A 17,689-nucleotide genomic window follows, 5' to 3' on the forward strand; every position below is an offset into this window, starting at 1 on the left:
GAGATTGCTCAAGTGCAGGGGAATACGAGCACCACAGTGTGTCCTAAGACCCCATGGTGTGCTTTCTGGGGCCACTGCTGATAAAGCGGGAGGTGGGGCTGCTGCACCCTGTCCTCCCTTCTTAGTATCCATATCCCAGTCATCCTCCTTGTTCTCTTCCCCTGCTATCACATCCCTCAGTCTTTCCATGGGCACAGAATCATAATCGAAACTACCACGGTTTACCGGTTCCTGTTACTTCTGTTCAAGTCCTGTGCCTAAAGCAACACTTTCCTCTTCAAGATCCACATGGACATCCTTGATGAATGACCTATCAAGTATAGCGAGGACTTGTCCATACTTCTACCTCTCTCCTACATTCTTTACCTGCTGATTCCCTTCTTACCGCTCGTCACTTCTCTGCTGCGGCACCAGCAATACGTCTTCCTCCACTAGTCTCAATTCTTCTTCCAAATTCCTCTGTGCTTAATTTTCCACTACCACCTCTATTCTAGCAGTAGGAGGCAGGATTCTTCCTTTTTCACCACCCATTCTCAACCCTTAAACTAACCTTTCAGTTGACAGCATCACTCTCTCTCGCTCCTCCATGCTTAATCTCTCTGCTAGCACCAGGAGAATTATTCTCCTTTTGCCCCTGTTCTCAATCTCTCTGTGGTCCTACCCGTTGAAGGAGTTACCCTTTCAGTCCATTCAATATCCCATCGTCCAGAAACAGTAGATGAAGGAGGCGTTATCCGTATCTGTTTCGCAACCACTGGAGTGGCCATTGGAGAGAATGGGAATTCGGAATTCGAACTTAGGGTTAATCTATCCCTCTGCAGGCGATAAAGGATATTTTTATTTATTTATTTTTTGGATATGTATAATGTGCCTATACAGCAATGGTTGCACCCATATAATTATAATTATAACTGTTATTTTATAACGTGCTTAATACCAGCGAGTGGTTTCTAAGCGCGGGATCAGGATTCAAACCTGTGTTGCGCTGTGTTGTCTTGCTTTCAAGACAAATGCATTGCCCCTGAGCTATCCTTCCTCCTCAATATGGTGGCGGTGCGGAAAGAATCTCTGCACCTTCCTTTCTCTGTCCTTTTCCCCCAATTTTAACGCTGTGGGCTTTTCCGCCCTTCTCATACATCCTCCATATTTATCAAATATTTAGGCGTAACTTTGATCCCTTGTGCCTAGTAACTAAAAAGGTGTACATGTTTTCCAGCATTCCCTTATCATATGTCCTGATGTCTGCATTTACTCTTGCACCTGCCATCAGCTGGCCGCACTTCTTTTTTATTGTTCTTATATATGGTTTTATTTTATTTATTTATTTACTGTTTATCCTATGTACTGCACTTCCCCTCCCCCTTTCCCCTTGCACTTTTCCCCTTCCTCCCCTCCCCTGAACTCACGTGATCTCAATGTCACCTGGCCTAGTAAGATCATTGTCTCTGTCTTCCCTCTGTTCCCCTCCCTTGCCTCAGGGCGCCTTGAAACACTTTTGTATAGGCGCGTTCTAAATGCCATATCATATCATATCATCATATCATGTCCCCTCTTCATGCCAGGAATTAAGCATTTTACTATTAGTTTCCCCACACCCATTCTCGATGGTATTTCAAAACCTTTACCTTATACCCTGGAAGGACCTGGCAAAAGTGATCAAGTGGAGTCTCCATACTCCAAAAAGCCTAACTCTAACAATCTTATTCCAGAAAATCAATAATCTAAACACTGAATCCGAACCCGTGGCACAAAATTTCAAACCAAAGAACCACTGTTTTCCTTTCCGATTTCGTAAAACTTACCCACAGCCAGTTACCTCATTCACTTTCACCACGATCACCTCACTAGCTTTTCGCTTTTAATCATACTTCCCACTCTTACACAAAAAGCAGCATGTTACCAAAAAAAACACAAATCCGGCCCAAAAACTCTTTACTTTCTCTTTACTTCTTCTTCATCTCTTTTACAACATTTTCAACTACAATGTTGTCTTTTTCCAACTACGGAAAGATACCCTTCACTACTTGTACTAACTAAGAAAATGAAATAACAAACTAGTTAAAAATGTATGAAAAGAAGGATTTACAACACATAACAGTTCATCCATGCAGGACATTTGTAACAGCAGCTAAGTGCCATCTTGGAACTCTCCTCTGTTCCACCTGGAATTCCTCACTAGCGCTCTGTCCTGGCTGCTGATTGCTTCTGCATTGCGTAGCCAATCAGAATCATTTTGTAGTTCTCACAGAACTACATTTCCCAGACTTACTTCCACTCTTAAGCACCTCGGCGGCGCGTCAGTGGCAGCGTGTTATGTTGGCCGGTTAGAGCCAGGTTGAGTCCGGGTTGTGGACGTTCGGACCTCCACACCTTCCTCAGCTTTGATTTTGGATCCTCACTCTCCCTACTTCAGGTACCCCGTTTTACGGGCGCTGCACATTGTCTGTTTAGTATTGTTTACACCAACCTAAATGTGTCCTATACCCAAGGAACGCATGGCGGGGTCAGACACTACGGTATATGATGGCTCCATTGTCTCTTTTCCGGCAAAAAGAGGACCGCCCACGCAGTCCCTCACCAGTGGACTCCCCAACACTCGATCCCTGGTGTCCCATGGAGTCGAGGTTGAGGACTTACTTACACAATCACATTATGACATCATGGCAATCACAGACTCCTGGCTCAATGATTGTGGGCCTCATTACACAGTAGGCAGTAAGGGATTACCGGCACCGGTAAGGGCACCGGTGCCGGTAATCCCTTACCGCCCTACTACGAGGTCCCTTAGCGGGTCCCTCCCCTAACGCTGGTTATGGAAGGGCCCCGCTAAGGGACTTCAGAGCTAATAACGGTACGGCAAATTGCGATACCGTTATTAGCTCCTTCCCCATTCCCATTGAGTCCTATGGGGGCTCAAATGGGAATGGGGAATGGTTCCCGGAATGGGGACTTACCAGGTCCTCCAGGGCCGGAATGACCCGGTAAGTCCCTATCCCGGGAACATGGACCCAGAATGCGGTAAGGGGGTAGCCATGGCGCTAATAGCGCCATGGCTACCGCCTACCGTGTAATGAGGCCCTGTATCTCCAATGAGGCCACTCAGGCTATTCCCTCTGGTTACGTCTTACTTCGAGCTGATCGCCAGGATGTCAAAGGAGGGGGGCTTGCCCTCCTTCTAAGAGACACCCTGCAATATCATCTTTGTCCACATGAGCCCCTTGACGACTGTGAATCATTGATCACTAAAATCAAGATCTCTAACAATACTACACTCACCCTAATTCTCATCTACCATCCCCCTCGTAACCTATCCATGTTCGAAGAACAACTTTTACATTTGCTAAATAATGTCACCACCAACAAAGGCCCTGTTGTGCTCTTAGGTGACTTTAATTTATGGGCCAATGTCCCTTCTGACAAAACTGCACAATCCCTTCTGGGGGCCCTATCCTCTATTGCCTTTAGCCAGCAGGTGACTGAACGCACTCACGCAGCCGGTCATAATTTGAACTGGGTCTTGTTTCACGAAATTCAAGCCTCAACCCCTATCATCTCCCTGTGCCCCTGGTCGGACCACTTTTTACTTAATTATCTCATCACCCTCCCCACTGTATCTCCTAGAATCAACATCACACCTAGGCTCTCCACTACCTCTAGAACATTAAAAAAACTAACCCTGAAAGACTATCTCTTGAACTTACTGAAAAACTAGGTAACTTGTCCAAATTTGAAAACTCTTCGGAGATTGCTGAACATATGAAAAACACACTCGATTCCATCATTGAGGAACATGCCCCCATGAGCACCAGACTCATAAAATCCGAAACTCTCACCAAATATTAGTTCAATGATGAAATCCTTGCATTACAGCATCGCAGGTGAGCCGCATAACGTGCCTGGCATAAACAGCCTTCGCCTGACTTGCTGGCAGCCTACAAGAACACTGTGAAAATATTCAAACCGGCTGTTACTAAGGCCAAATCTGTTTACTACAGCAATCGTATCCATCAAGCGAAATCTAAATCTAAAGAACTTTTCGCCATTTTGCAAGAATTCAATGCTAACACACAGACTACCCCGCTGGCACCTCAGGACGCCACTTGGTGTCAAACTATTCACAATGCCTTCTCTGCCAAAATTGCTTCTCACCTAGATGCTAGTGCATCCTCCTCTGCTAATACTACTGTGACCTCCCCCCCTATAGTCTCTGCTCCTTTGTTTACCCACTCACCTGAACAATCTCTTTTGTCGAAGACTTCTCTAAATGAAGCACAAGACCAACTCTCCTCCATTGCACCCACCGAATCGTCCCCCGCCGGCTTCAGGAGCCTACTCTTAGCCCCTCTACAATAAAGCCTTCATTCTCTTTTACCCCATGTACCGTATCAGAAGTTACCACGATCATAATGAACATGAAGCCTACTTCATGTAAAGGCGATGCCTGTCCCTCCAGGCTCCTGGTACAATGTCTCGAGACCATCAGTCCTTGGATTACCAAACTGATCAATCAGTCCTTTAAGGAAGGCCAAGTCCCGGCGAACCTCAAGGAAGCATGGATTACACCTTTGCTCAAAAAGGCGAATCTGGACCCCTCGCTTGCCCAGCATTATCGACCAATAACCAATGTGCCCTTCCTCTTGAAGGTTATGGACTGTGTAGCTTATCTCCAGCTATAGAAATGTATTGATGCCATTCTTGGCCCCCGTCAGTCTGACTATCATGCCTGTCATGGCAGAGAAACCGCCATGCTAGATTTAAAATCGAACCTCGGATCCATCATCGACCGCAGTCATCCTGCCCTATTGATGTTGCTTGATCTCTCCGCTGCGTTCGACCTAGTTGACCACGCACTACTGGCAACAAGATTACAAACCCTTGTCGGCTGCACAGATCTTACTACGCAATGGCTAGCCTCGTTTCTTGGTCCCCGGAATGCCCGTGTGGTGATCCAAAACTCTTATTCTATACCCTCCTTGCTTACCCGCGGCGTACCCCACGGATTTTCTCTGTCTCCTACTCTATTCAACATTTATATTCTTTCTCTGCTTCTGTTGCTCGATGACCTCGGTGTCCTATAAACCAACTACGCTGATGACACCCAGGTCATCCTTGAACTTTCAGGCTCTTACTCTACTGACTCTAAAGCTATTGCTGCCATCTATTCCCTCATCCACTCCTGGATGCGTCAGAACGTAATGGCACTGAATGCCGATAAAACAGAGATACTCATTCCCGGATCTAGTCACATGTTAAAGAATCTCTCTAAGGAATATGTGTCATTTACGATTGCCAATGTTTCCATTCCTGTGGCCTGAAGCGTCAAGACCCTCTGCGTCACAATTGACTCCGAACTCTCCATGCGCCCACGTGTGGCTAAAACCAGAGCTGCATGCATTTGGATCAATAGGCAACTGTGCGCAATGCGTCCATTCTTATCTGTTAGCAATATGTCCCTTCTTGCATCTGCCCTAGTAAATTCTAGGTTGGACTATTGCCAGCCTCTTAGCAGGCACCTCTGCTGGCAACATCGCTGCCTTGCAGACCACTCAAAACGGCCCGCAGTCAGAGCTGTGCTGGGTTTACCCAGGCACTTCTCTATCTCCGAAGCCCGGAAGAAACTGCACTGGCTCCCTATCAAGCACAGGGTTTTGTTCAAGATACTCACTCTCACTTTTAAATGCTTGAACAACTCTGCACCCATCTACTTGACACAGTGCATCCAGCGCTATGTCCCTGGTCGATTACTCAGGTCGACTGAACAGGTCAGTCTCAGTCAGCCCCACTTTCGCTCAGTCAAATTTGGAAAAACCAACTTCAACGTCACTGCACCAGCTCTATGGTACTCACTCCCTCTTCACCTTAATAGCTCCACCTCACTGGTTATCCTTAAAAAGAACCTCAAGTCTCATCTCTTTAACACACCATAGTCCTCTGACTAGTGTGTTTCGCCACCTTCTGGTCTCTGATCTTCCCTGTCTCTTCTGATCGTCTGTCTTGTACTGTTTTTTGTGCGCTGTGAGGCCTGCGGGCGATTTGGCGTGTTATCAAGAATTAAAATAAATAAATAAATCCACTCTTCCAAAACACTCACATTTTCAATTCACCTAACCATATCTGACTCCACACATACACGCCTTATTACCCTGTCAGAAAAATGCAAATGAAAGAAAACCCCTCTTTTTTCCCTATCACCCCCTTCATTTACCCAGAAAGTGCACTCACATAAAATGTTCTCCAATGCAGTGCTCCTTCAACTCGCCTTGCACAGCTGGACCACAGCACCACGCTTTAGGGAGCAGACAGGCTTTTAACCTGCACAGTTCTCCTTTTAACGTGCACAAAAGACTGATCCCCCCAGAGAAGCGCAGCAGCTCATTTGTGCAGACAGGAAACTCCCAGTATCTCGGAAAGCCTGCAGATCTCGCTTGGGCCATCAAATGTGGGGTGGACTTTGATCTCCTTACTCAAAATAGGCCTTCCTCCCAAGAAGTGAGAGCACATTTGTCCGTAAAGCAAGTTTATTGTACACAAACGGCTGGAAGGGGCTAGATGACTCCTTAGAAACAGAACAAACACGATTCTCCTTAACCCATAAAAAGATTACACTTTATATACATTGTTGCCGCATTTATCACACTCCCATATATTTTGTTACAAAGGCATCCCCCAAACATGATTTGCTAACCCTGTAAAATGAAATCTAATCACCCAAAGTTCCCACACTCTCATTGGATACATTCACCTAACCACCACCACCACGTTCAATATACATTTGCATTCAGCTTATATTTACAGTACAGCCCCTTTATGGGAGCTTTCCATAGTCCGTCGTGACATCATCACATAGTTACATATTCACAAACAACAATCCTAATTTATTGCAAGTTATATCTGGCCAGTGACCTCTTAACCCCCGGGCGTGATAGGCATGGCTTTTACAAGGACACCATCAATATGAGGAGGGAGAAAAATAAACACGTTTTCTTTGAACCAGTGATAACCATCTTATCCACCTAGACTTGCTGGTGTCCGTGGTATCTCTCTGTCATACCGCCGAGTTCCTGGCGTCTATGGAGCCGCTGGCGACGCGGAACCTAGCTTCGTTCGCTTCGGCCACGCCCCCTGTTTCCTGGTTCCCTTTTTCTGATTCTGATTGGCTAGACGCTCCGCGGCCCGGTGTTTTAACCAGCCACTTCCGGGTCACGGACGCGTTGCAACGCTTCCGGTTTCGTCCGTAGGCTGAGTTGCTTGCTACCTGTGGCTTTCGTGCTGCTCTCTCGCTTGCTGCTGGTCGGGTCCTCGTACCCTGTCTGAACCTTTCTGTTATTCTTTCCGCTGGACCTGTCTGCCTTTCCCTTTCTCTTTTGGTTCGCAGTAATTCTCCCTTGCCCTCCTTCCATCTTGCTTCCCCTCCCACCTTCCCATCTTCACTTACCGCTTTTTTTTCCTTTTCCTGTCTGTTACTCTCTCCGCTCTTCCTTCGCCTACCTTCAGTATTGCTTCTGTGACCTCCCGTGTACCAGACTCCGGCCTGTTCCCCTGGACTGCCTTTGCTTGCTGCATTAGTACTTCCTCACTTAGCCTGTGTACCAGTTCCTCGGACCTCTTAATGGACTGCCTGTGTTTCTGAGTCTTCACTCCTCGTGTTGTCTCCAGCCACTTCTACCAGATCTTACCTTATAAGTACTCCTGGTTCCACGTCTACAAGACACCCAACGATACTACAGGGGTTTTTTGTGCCTAAGGCTTTTTCCCCTCTTGGTCGATCCCGGGGGTGGGCCCCCTGGTCTCCCTTCTTGGGGAGCACGGTGGCTTCCTTCCGGGGTCGTCCCTATCTTCATAAAAAAAAGGTGTCTACTCGAAGAAAAGAAAAGAAGGGTTCTTGGAAGGAAGAAGAAGGTGAGGAGTCGGGGGAGGGGGAGATTTCAGAAGCTACACTTTCGGACGAAGATATCACCGACCCCGGTGACAGTTTGCAACGCCTAAAAGAGATGGCCACCCCACAGCAGGTACAAGAACTCGTAGCCGCTGTACAAAGTCTAAGTCTAGAGATGCAGAACCTTAAGACTGCTAACGACACCCTTCAACAGCGTATGACGGACAGAGAAAGACCTTTAGCCGATTTACCTCCACTTCCCCTAGTATCAGGGAAGTTCGATGGATCCCCAAAGAAGGTTAAAGAATTTCTGGACGCATGCAATCTTCATTTTACCTTTCGCCCTCAGACCTTCGCCTCAGATCACGCCAAGGTGGGGTTTATGATCACCCACATGATCGGGAATGCCCTGGCTTGGGCTACCCCTCTAGTAAACCAGTCAGACCCGGTTTTACAGGACTACGATGCCTTTAAGGCCCTGATTCAACAAACCTTTTTGCGAACAGAGAGTACATACTTGGCCTCGGAGGACCTCCTTGACATCCCTCAAGGGAATTCTGATTTACTGACATACATCACCACTTTCAAACAGGTGGCTGCAGAGGCAGGTTGGCAGGAACAGGCTCAGTATGCCATATTTCGGCGAGGTTTAAGGGAGGAATTGAAGGACGAACTTGCCCGAATAGAAAGACAGGTGTCTTTCGCCGAACTTCTGACAGCTACCCTCCGAATTGACTTCAGGATGACGGAAAGACGTCAAGAAAAGAGGAAGATCAGGCTAAGCGTACCCCCTCCCGTGGAGACTCCTTCACCAGCATCTATACCCTTCCAACGGACAACTAAAGAAGAACCCATGCAGATTGGAACCACCAGAGCCCCACTGACACCGGAAGAAAGGAAACGGCGCAGGGAGGGATCCTTGTGCATGTACTGTGGATCTTCATTACATTTATTAAGAGATTGTCCGGAAGTACCACCCAGAAGATCGGGAAACGCTCGCCCTCGGTAAACATTGGGACGCATTACCGAGGGGCTGCTTTTAGTCCCTACGCACCACTTTCTGTATCCTCTACAGAAACATCTGAGGACTCCCGGTTGATGGTGCTCACAGTTTCTCTCAGAGTGGGCCCCAAAGAAGTAACCGCTTTAGCACTACTCGACTGTGGAGCAGCAGGAAACTTTATGGATACCCATTGGGCAGAACGACATGGAGTCAAGAGGATAGCCAAAAACGAAGATCAAAAGGTGGAAGGAGTTGATGGCGAACCTTTGAGCTCGGGTTTGATCACTCATACCACTAAAGCACTTACTTTATCCATCCAACAACACACCGAAAGTATCGCATTCGATATCATCAGAGCTGCTCACTTCCCTCTTATCCTGGGTATCTGTTGGTTACGCAGACACAACCCCTGTATTGACTGGTCTAGAAACCTACTTAGCTTTCAGTCCTCACTATGCAAATCGGAATGTTTGCCAGAACCAAGATTCGAGACCGTCAAGACCACTAATAGCTGCGAAGTCAAAACGGTGCACTGTCTTCCCCACTACCTGAAGGAGTTCAATGAAGTGGCAACTGAAAAGATACCCGTAGAGCTCCCTCCTCACCGGCCTGAAGACTGTTGCATCGATCTCACCCCAGGTGCATTGGTACCCTTCGGTAGGATGTTTCCACTATCATTAGAAGAAAAACAATACCTCCGAAAGTACCTGGACAGCAACATGGAGAACGGGCTAATTAGGCCTTCCAAGTCCCCTGCAGGGGCATCACTGTTCTTCATCTCAAAAAAGGATTCTAAGGAGTTGAGGCCGTGTATAGACTATCGCGGCCTAAACAAGGTTACCATAAAGGACCGGTATCCTATGCCATTGATAACCGATATCCTACAAGCTGTACAGGGTGCTACCATCTTTACCAAACTCGACCTGAGGAATGCGTATCACTTACTCCGGGTGCAGAAAGGAGATGAATGGAAGACAGCATTCCGGACTCCTTTCGGACTTTTTGAATACCAGGTAATGCCGTTCGGATTGGTAAATGCCCCGTCGGTATTCCAACGATTTATGGACAGACTATTCTCAGATCTCCTGTGCCAAACCACATTGGTTTATTTAGATGACATACTGATATACTCTCGTACACCTGAAGACCATGTGGAACATGTTAGGGAAGTATTCAGAAGACTACAGAGAAACCAGTTGTCGGTTAAACTCACCAAATGTGTGTTTTCAGCCTCCTCCATTCCTTATTTAGGATACATTCTGTCAGACCACGGAATCTCCATGGATCCAAATAAGGTGTCTTCCATCCTTGAATGGCCCTCACCCACCTCAGTCAAAGAGATACAAAAATTCCTGGGGTTAGCAAACTTCTACCGGAGATTCATCCCAAATTTCTCTCAAAAGATATTACCAATCACCTCGCTCTTAAAGAAATCTGCAACTCCATTTAAATGGACAACGGAGGCAGAAGACAGCTTTGGTACTCTTAAAGAAGCCTTCTGTTCAGCACCCATTTTACAACAACCAAACCAACATCTACCCTTCATTCTAGAGACGGACGCTTCTTCAGCCGCAATAGGGGCTGTGCTTCTTCAAGAAATCCAGGGTATAGAACATCCGGTGGCTTATTTCTCGAAGACCCTAAACTCCAGCCAAAGGAACTACTCGGTTATTGAGCGAGAACTTCTAGCCATGAAAGCGGCCTGTGTAGAATGGCGCCATCTACTTCAAGGAGGAAGGTTCCCGTTCACCATAAGGACTGATCATAAGAACTTACAGGTTCTCAAACAGTTCGAGTGTTACAATACTCGACAGGCCCGATGGGCTCACTTCTTCGCCCAATTCGAATTCAGCATAACTTACATCCCGGGAAAAAATAATGTTGTAGCCGACTCTCTTTCCCGCCGGTGTGATTACCTGTCAGAGTCAGAGACGAATCTTGAACGGATGTTTCCCCAGTCCAGGACTATCGGAATAATTTCTAAATTCCTTCAACAGGTACAGGAGGATTCTGGAGGTCGTTTTGAAATTGAAAAACACTCTAAAGATCTGGCCTATGAAATCAGGAACGGTCTTTACCTAGTAGGAGGAAAACTTTATCTACCCACTCCGGCTTTTCGTAAAACCGCACTTGTCTGGTGTCATGACTCTAAACTAGGAGGACACAGGGGTGTGGCTGGTACTCATGACTATCTTCAAAGACATTTCTATTGGCCTACTATGAGAAAGGATGTAGAGCAGTACGTTCAGTCATGCATCATCTGTCTGAGGAGTAAATCATCCCGAAAAAGACCAATTGGTCTACTGGAACCTAATGCTGTACCCAAGGGTCCCTGGAGCACAATTTCAACTGATTTCATAGTGGATTTACCTCCGTCTGAAGGATGCACCTGTGTCATGGTAGTAGTGGATTCATTTACCAAATTGGCTCACTTCTCCCCATTACCTGGCGTCCCTACGGCAGCCAAGATGGCGGAAGTGTTTCTCCAAGACATATTCCGGTTACACGGTCTACCTAACAAGATTATTTCAGACCGGGGTAGTCAGTACACCTCCCAGTTCTGGAAGGCCCTGTGTAGCAGACTAGGTATTGAAAGAGCTCTCACCTCTGGATTCCATCCACAATCCAATGGGCAAACTGAACGCTTGAACGGAACCCTGGAGCAGTACTTAAGATGCTTTATCAACAACCAACAAGACAACTGGTGCACACTACTCCCTCTAGCTGAATTCTCTTATAATAACTCCACACATGCAGCTCTGGGGTTCAGCCCTTTTTTTGGTACTTATGGTTTTCACCCTCGCTCCATTCTTCCTGTCTCGGGCCTTTCTACTAACGTACCTTCAGTAGATTCTTCACTCTCCCTCCTTAGAGAGACACACAAGAAGGTAGAAGAAGGCCTTAAGTCAGCCCAAGCCCGATATCGCATTCAAGCCAATAAACATCGTAGACCTGTACCAGGATGGGATGTGGGTACCCAAGTTATGCTCTCCACTAGATATTTACCTCGTTGGGTACATCCCTCCAAGTTATCTCCAAAATATCTAGGGCCATATGAGATCATACAGAAAATCAATCCTGTGGCTTTTCGCCTAAGACTACCCAATAACCTAAAAAGGGTAACCCTGTTTTCCATGCTTCCCAACTTAAGTCATTTCATGCTGATACATGGGCACGACAGGTTAGACAGACTCCCATTCCCCAGGGTTCCACTTGAGCTGAATATGAGGTCGCCCAACTCTGTGACTCCAGGTATCATAAGGGCAGGCTGGAATATTTGGTTAAGTGGAAGGGCTACCCTTCTTCGGAAAACTCTTGGGAACCCATCACACACATTAATGCTCCTGTCCTACTTCGCAAATACCACTTTTTCCATCCAGGGAAACCCGGAGGAGGAGCGTATAGGAGGGGGCATACTGTCATACCGCCGAGTTCCTGGCGTCTATGGAGCCGCTGGCGACGCGGAACCTAGCTTCGTTCGCTTCGGCCACGCCCCCTGTTTCCTGGTTCCCTTTTTCTGATTCTGATTGGCTAGACGCTCCGCGGCCCGGTGTTTTAACCAGCCACTTCCGGGTCACGGACGCGTTGCAACGCTTCCGGTTTCGTCCGTAGGCTGAGTTGCTTGCTACCTGTGGCTTTCGTGCTGCTCTCTCGCTTGCTGCTGGTCGGGTCCTCGTACCCTGTCTGAACCTTTCTGTTATTCTTTCCGCTGGACCTGTCTGCCTTTCCCTTTCTCTTTTGGTTCGCAGTAATTCTCCCTTGCCCTCCTTCCATCTTGCTTCCCCTCCCACCTTCCCATCTTCACTTACCGCTTTTTTTTCCTTTTCCTGTCTGTTACTCTCTCCGCTCTTCCTTCGCCTACCTTCAGTATTGCTTCTGTGACCTCCCGTGTACCAGACTCCGGCCTGTTCCCCTGGACTGCCTTTGCTTGCTGCATTAGTACTTCCTCACTTAGCCTGTGTACCAGTTCCTCGGACCTCTTAATGGACTGCCTGTGTTTCTGAGTCTTCACTCCTCGTGTTGTCTCCAGCCACTTCTACCAGATCTTACCTTATAAGTACTCCTGGTTCCACGTCTACAAGACACCCAACGATACTACAGGGGTTTTTTGTGCCTAAGGCTTTTTCCCCTCTTGGTCGATCCCGGGGGTGGGCCCCCTGGTCTCCCTTCTTGGGGAGCACGGTGGCTTCCTTCCGGGGTCGTCCCTATCTTCATAAAAAAAAGGTGTCTACTCGAAGAAAAGAAAAGAAGGGTTCTTGGAAGGAAGAAGAAGGTGAGGAGTCGGGGGAGGGGGAGATTTCAGAAGCTACACTTTCGGACGAAGATATCACCGACCCCGGTGACACTCTCGTTTCATGCTAATCTATTACAACTACCATTTCAGCACACAGTGTGTCTTGCACATCTTGGTAATTTTTCTTAGAACTTGATTGAAACCCATAAACCATTTGCTATCTCTGCCATTAAGCACCCCTTGCACTGGGTTTATTACATGTCCCCAAGTCGACCCTGCCAGGTGGCCGGAATTACTTGGTCACTGAATAACAAACTCCCATGTTCTCAGGAAGATTACATCTCCTATCTACAACAGCATCAAATTGTAAAGAAATAAACAGCAAGTGCTTTCTGTCGACCCAGCCGCAACTGACCATCTGATGTTATCGCAGCTGGCTTAATGCAGTTAGCTGCCCTCCCCCGTCCTTCAACCTCGTTCAACCAACTTCCCAGGTCGCACAGAGTTTATCTTGCCAACCCAGGTTTCTGCAGCCTATATAAACCCCAAGTATGAGGTACCTTCAGTATACAATCTTCCCATGAATTTGTGTATTCACCATGTACCCCCTATTCCCCAACTGTCCCAAATGCAGTTCCCTGAAAACCCCTGTGTATATATGTCTGTGCATGTGTGTTCAAGACTACTGCATCCCCTCAGAGTGGCTTCCCCGTCCGCAAATCTTTATTGTGTGTGCATATGACGCTCCTCGTGTGCTTTCTTTAGGTGCTGCATTGCATGCCCCACAACTACATTATGTTGCTACATGTGTGCAAATCTAAAATGTATCAACTGTACACAAAATAACAATAATAGTAACACTCAGCCCATTCTTATTAACTACACAAGATACATAGCAGAGTTCACCTTTGCGCTAATATCGTGTATACCCCAGTCCCCAATATGGCATGCGCAACGCAAACCCTTCTTTCCCATTGAAACCATCATCGACCACCCCAACATTTGTGCATTATTTGCAGAACCATGCGCATTATGTGTGCGTTGAACCTTGACCACTCATTTTAGGACTGGACTCCTAGGAGTGACATATCTGAAGTCCGTCGGTGCTACAGTTACTCACCATATTATTTTGCAGGTATTGGTAGAGTTATTAAATTTTTCGCACTGGCTCCAGTGGTTGTATATGTATTACATAGTGCGTTGTTTGTGTGGTGTTCTACTTGGGCATTTCATTATTCATTGTGTTGTTTTTGGGCCTATAATAAATGGTGTTTTCTTTGTATACTGCTGTATAATTGTAATACTTGGTGTTCCACTGTGTGTGCTCATTGGAGACTGCTGATCGCCCTCACTGAGATTTAGCCTTGACAGCTCCCCAAGCTATCGTGAATTGGTCTGGTTATCTTCCCAGAAGAGTCCCCTTTTCATCCAACAACGGTAGCCTCCTTAAACATCTGCCTACCAGGCCAGAGTTTAGAAATCCATTCTAACACCTTCCGTGAAGGATGAACACTATACTTAAAAGCACCATATTCTGTTAAAGTGATAAGGTGATGGACTGTCATCAAAGCACAACTTTTGAAAGTGTCTGGTTTACTGCTTCACAGCAGCCTTAGCAATCATGGGGAATTCAGGGGAGGCACTGCGAGTGGATTTTGCTTTCCAGAGCACTTATTTGGCACATTAAAAAAGGAGAAACACTATGACACCTTTGTGGCAAAATGCCACTTTTTTTAAATAGCAGCATATTCAGCAGCAATTTGAAAGTGGCAGACTCACATGGAATCTGAAACTTTAATTTCCACCCCATATCAGCAGTTTACGCGGCCTGACAGTAGGTGGTAGGGCCGGATTCTGAGATGCATGCAAAAACAGGCAGGTGTTCATATGTTAAGGATGACCACTTCCTTTAAAAGCACCATATTCTGAACAAAATGGTGATGTGGTGGTCTGTTACCAATTCCACGACTGCAGCATGTGCTTGATTTACTGCTTGACAACAGCCTTATCAACCATGAAACATGCAGGGCTGGCACTGCGACAGGATACGACTCTCAAAAGTACTGCTTTACCATGCCAATAAGAGGACTTAAAATGAGCAACCAGTGAGGTGCCGTTAAACGCTGCCGGACACCCTTTTGCCTTTTATAAAAATGGCATTTCCTAGAATACAGCACCACTTTTCTGGTTTAATGAAAGCTTAAAAAACTTTCTTAAAATAGAAAAGTGTCTGTCTTTTAGAAACTACTTGCAGTGCCATTGGTACACATGTTTCTATCTAAATGAGAGATTTAAGCAGCTTTGGGGCCGATTCTGAGGTGCGTGCAAATGTAGGAAAGTGTTCCTCTATGAAGGAGGCACACTTTACTTACAAACACCATGGGCCTCATTACGACCTTCCCGGTAAAGTCGGCACTTTACTGGCATGGCGGCAATAACGTGTCCGAGTCCCAACCATGGTGCAATTAGCGCCCAATTACGAGTGGTCGTGCACGCGCTTACCGCCATGCCGGTAACGTCCCGCACCGCCTATGCGGTAAGGGCACAAAAACCTCTTACCGGCAGCACGTTAAGCGTAAACACCTGCTCCGCCTACCACTAAGTAGCGGTTCCGCAAATAGCGGGGACCGGAAATAGCGTACCCGGCAATAGCGAGCATGTTAATGCCGGAAATGGAAATAGCGTCATCGCGCCGTAACAGGAAATGCAACGGCGGCCATCTTGAAAAACACAATCCATTGAAATCCTCCATACATTGGACCTGCATCAGCAGAACAGCTGGCCCAACTGCACATACAACCACATCACCACATCACCATGCCCAAGGCCCTGAAAAAAGGAGCTGCGTGCCTGCGCAAGGTGCGCTTCTCTGAAGAAGAGCTGAACATGCTCGCGGACACCCTGGCCGAAAATGGTGAGGTTGTGTTTGCTGCTGATCTGCGTCAACCTGCACAGTTGCGTAAAATAGAGATCTGGGAGGAGGTGGCACGCAAAGTGAGTGCGGTTGGCACCACCCCACGCACGGTAAAGGACATGCGCAAGCGCTGGGATGACCTGCACTTACGCGTCCGTAACATCCTTGCAGCAAATCGTAGCCAGGGCATGGCAACAGGTGGCGGAGACCCCTCACCCATTAAGATGACTCGCTGGGAGGAGACATGTGTAAGCACAATTGGAATGGAGGCGATCGAGGGAGTGGGGGATATGGAGCGTGGAGCGCCGTCATCGGCTGATGGAGGTAAGTGTCCTAAGAAACCACTGTAATGCAAAGCTTGAAGATGTCCCCAAAACTGACAGTGAAATTATCCAATGCTGGGGCCACCACACACATGTACGCAACTCTACCTACAGGCAGTGCACAGCACCATCACATCCACATGCATGCTGCACCTCATACATGTGTCACCCAGACGTATACCTGCATGACCCACCCATATGGCAAGCAACCTGCATGTCACAACTCCAACTGCAAATACCTGCCAATCCATAGAACTGCAGCAACCCCAATACATGCACGATGCACGTAGACCCCTTCACTGATGCTGTCCCTCTCTTGGTCCCCCACAGGCACACAATCTGACAGTGAGGCTCAGAACCCCATGGAGCAGCCCACAACACCTGTGAAGAAGGCCAGGGGCACGGAGGGAGTAAACAGGCCCTCAACATCAAGGGGCACAGTGAAACCTGGACTTGCACACAAGGCCAAACCAACACAGGAAGCTACTGCACCGATGTGTGAAAGGGCCACTACCACAGCACCGACACCAGCCACCACCACACAGGAGCCAGTGGCTGAAGGCTCTGTGTCCACTGCCAGCAGTACAGTCGGAGAAGCAGCTGCAACGGCACCCCTGCCGGATGATGATGCACACAGTCTGACACCCGGAAAACCTGCCGCAACAAGCCCGCAGCAGTCACCCCACCTCTCCCCACCCAGCACACACAATGCCAGCAGCCATGAGCTGTCTGCTGTTGAGCCATGGCCAGGGAGCATCAGCTCCACGGGGAGCATGCATGATGCAGCACCCTTGTCGCATGCTGCTTCGACATCCACCGGTGTCAGGGACAGGTAAGAGTGTATCACAGTCATCCAACAGTGCCAGGAGGAGCTGACAGCGCTGGTGACCCAGCACATCAATGAAGGTGCCCGGGCGAGGGAGGAGTTCCGGGAATATGCAAAGTCCTTCAAAGGTGCTATTGAATCAAGTTCCACATGCATATGCGATGAATTGGCAGCTGTGAGGCAGGTCCTCCCCCGCATGGCAGATTCCTTGGAGGCCCTGCGTCCCACACAGGTGATTGACCAACCAGGCACCTCCTTGAATGCCAGCTCCACACAGACCAGCCCGCTGCATAGGTCCGCGCGGAACTTGCGCAGGTCGGACATGGGGCCACCCGATGCTGGCAGTGGACATGGGATGTAGGTGCAGCCTGCCATTCTGAACTATTGCAGACTAATGGTGCATGGAAGTGAACACCATGTGTGGGGGAGTTTTGGGGGAGGGGGAGTGGGGAGAGGGTGTGTGGGGGAGTTGTAGGGGGAGGGGGAGAGTGTGTGTGGGGGAGTTGTAGGGGG

The 17,689-nt window shown here is 47.9% G+C and overlaps 2 protein-coding genes across 2 annotated transcripts in view; one reads left to right on the forward strand and one right to left on the reverse strand.

Moving 5' to 3' along the window:
* The window catches only part of SCARB2 (scavenger receptor class B member 2), a 1,272,731-nt gene that overhangs the window by 930,142 nt on the left and 324,900 nt on the right, over window positions 1-17,689 (reverse strand). The window lies entirely within an intron of this gene.
* Window positions 15,931-17,186, forward strand: LOC138510851 (myb-related transcription factor, partner of profilin-like). The gene is made up of 2 exons (XM_069626523.1): window positions 15,931-16,351; window positions 16,681-17,186. Exons 1-2 carry the CDS (start codon window positions 15,931-15,933, stop codon window positions 17,184-17,186), a joined length of 927 nt encoding a protein of 308 aa, XP_069482624.1.

The sequence above is a fragment of the Ambystoma mexicanum genome, chromosome 6p (assembly GCF_040938575.1).
Source record: "Ambystoma mexicanum isolate Mex_15411 chromosome 6p, UKY_AmexF1_1, whole genome shotgun sequence".
Lineage (NCBI taxonomy): Eukaryota > Metazoa > Chordata > Amphibia > Caudata > Ambystomatidae > Ambystoma > Ambystoma mexicanum.

Excerpts from the sequence above, each read along its gene's own strand:
- LOC138510851 (XM_069626523.1), top strand. The coding sequence starts at position 15,931 with ATGCCCAAGGCCCTGAAAAAAGGAGCTGCGTGCCTGCGCAAGGTGCGC. Across the intron at positions 16,352-16,680 it reads GCCGTCATCGGCTGATGGAG|GCACACAATCTGACAGTGAG; the intron begins GTAAGTGTCCTA and ends GGTCCCCCACAG.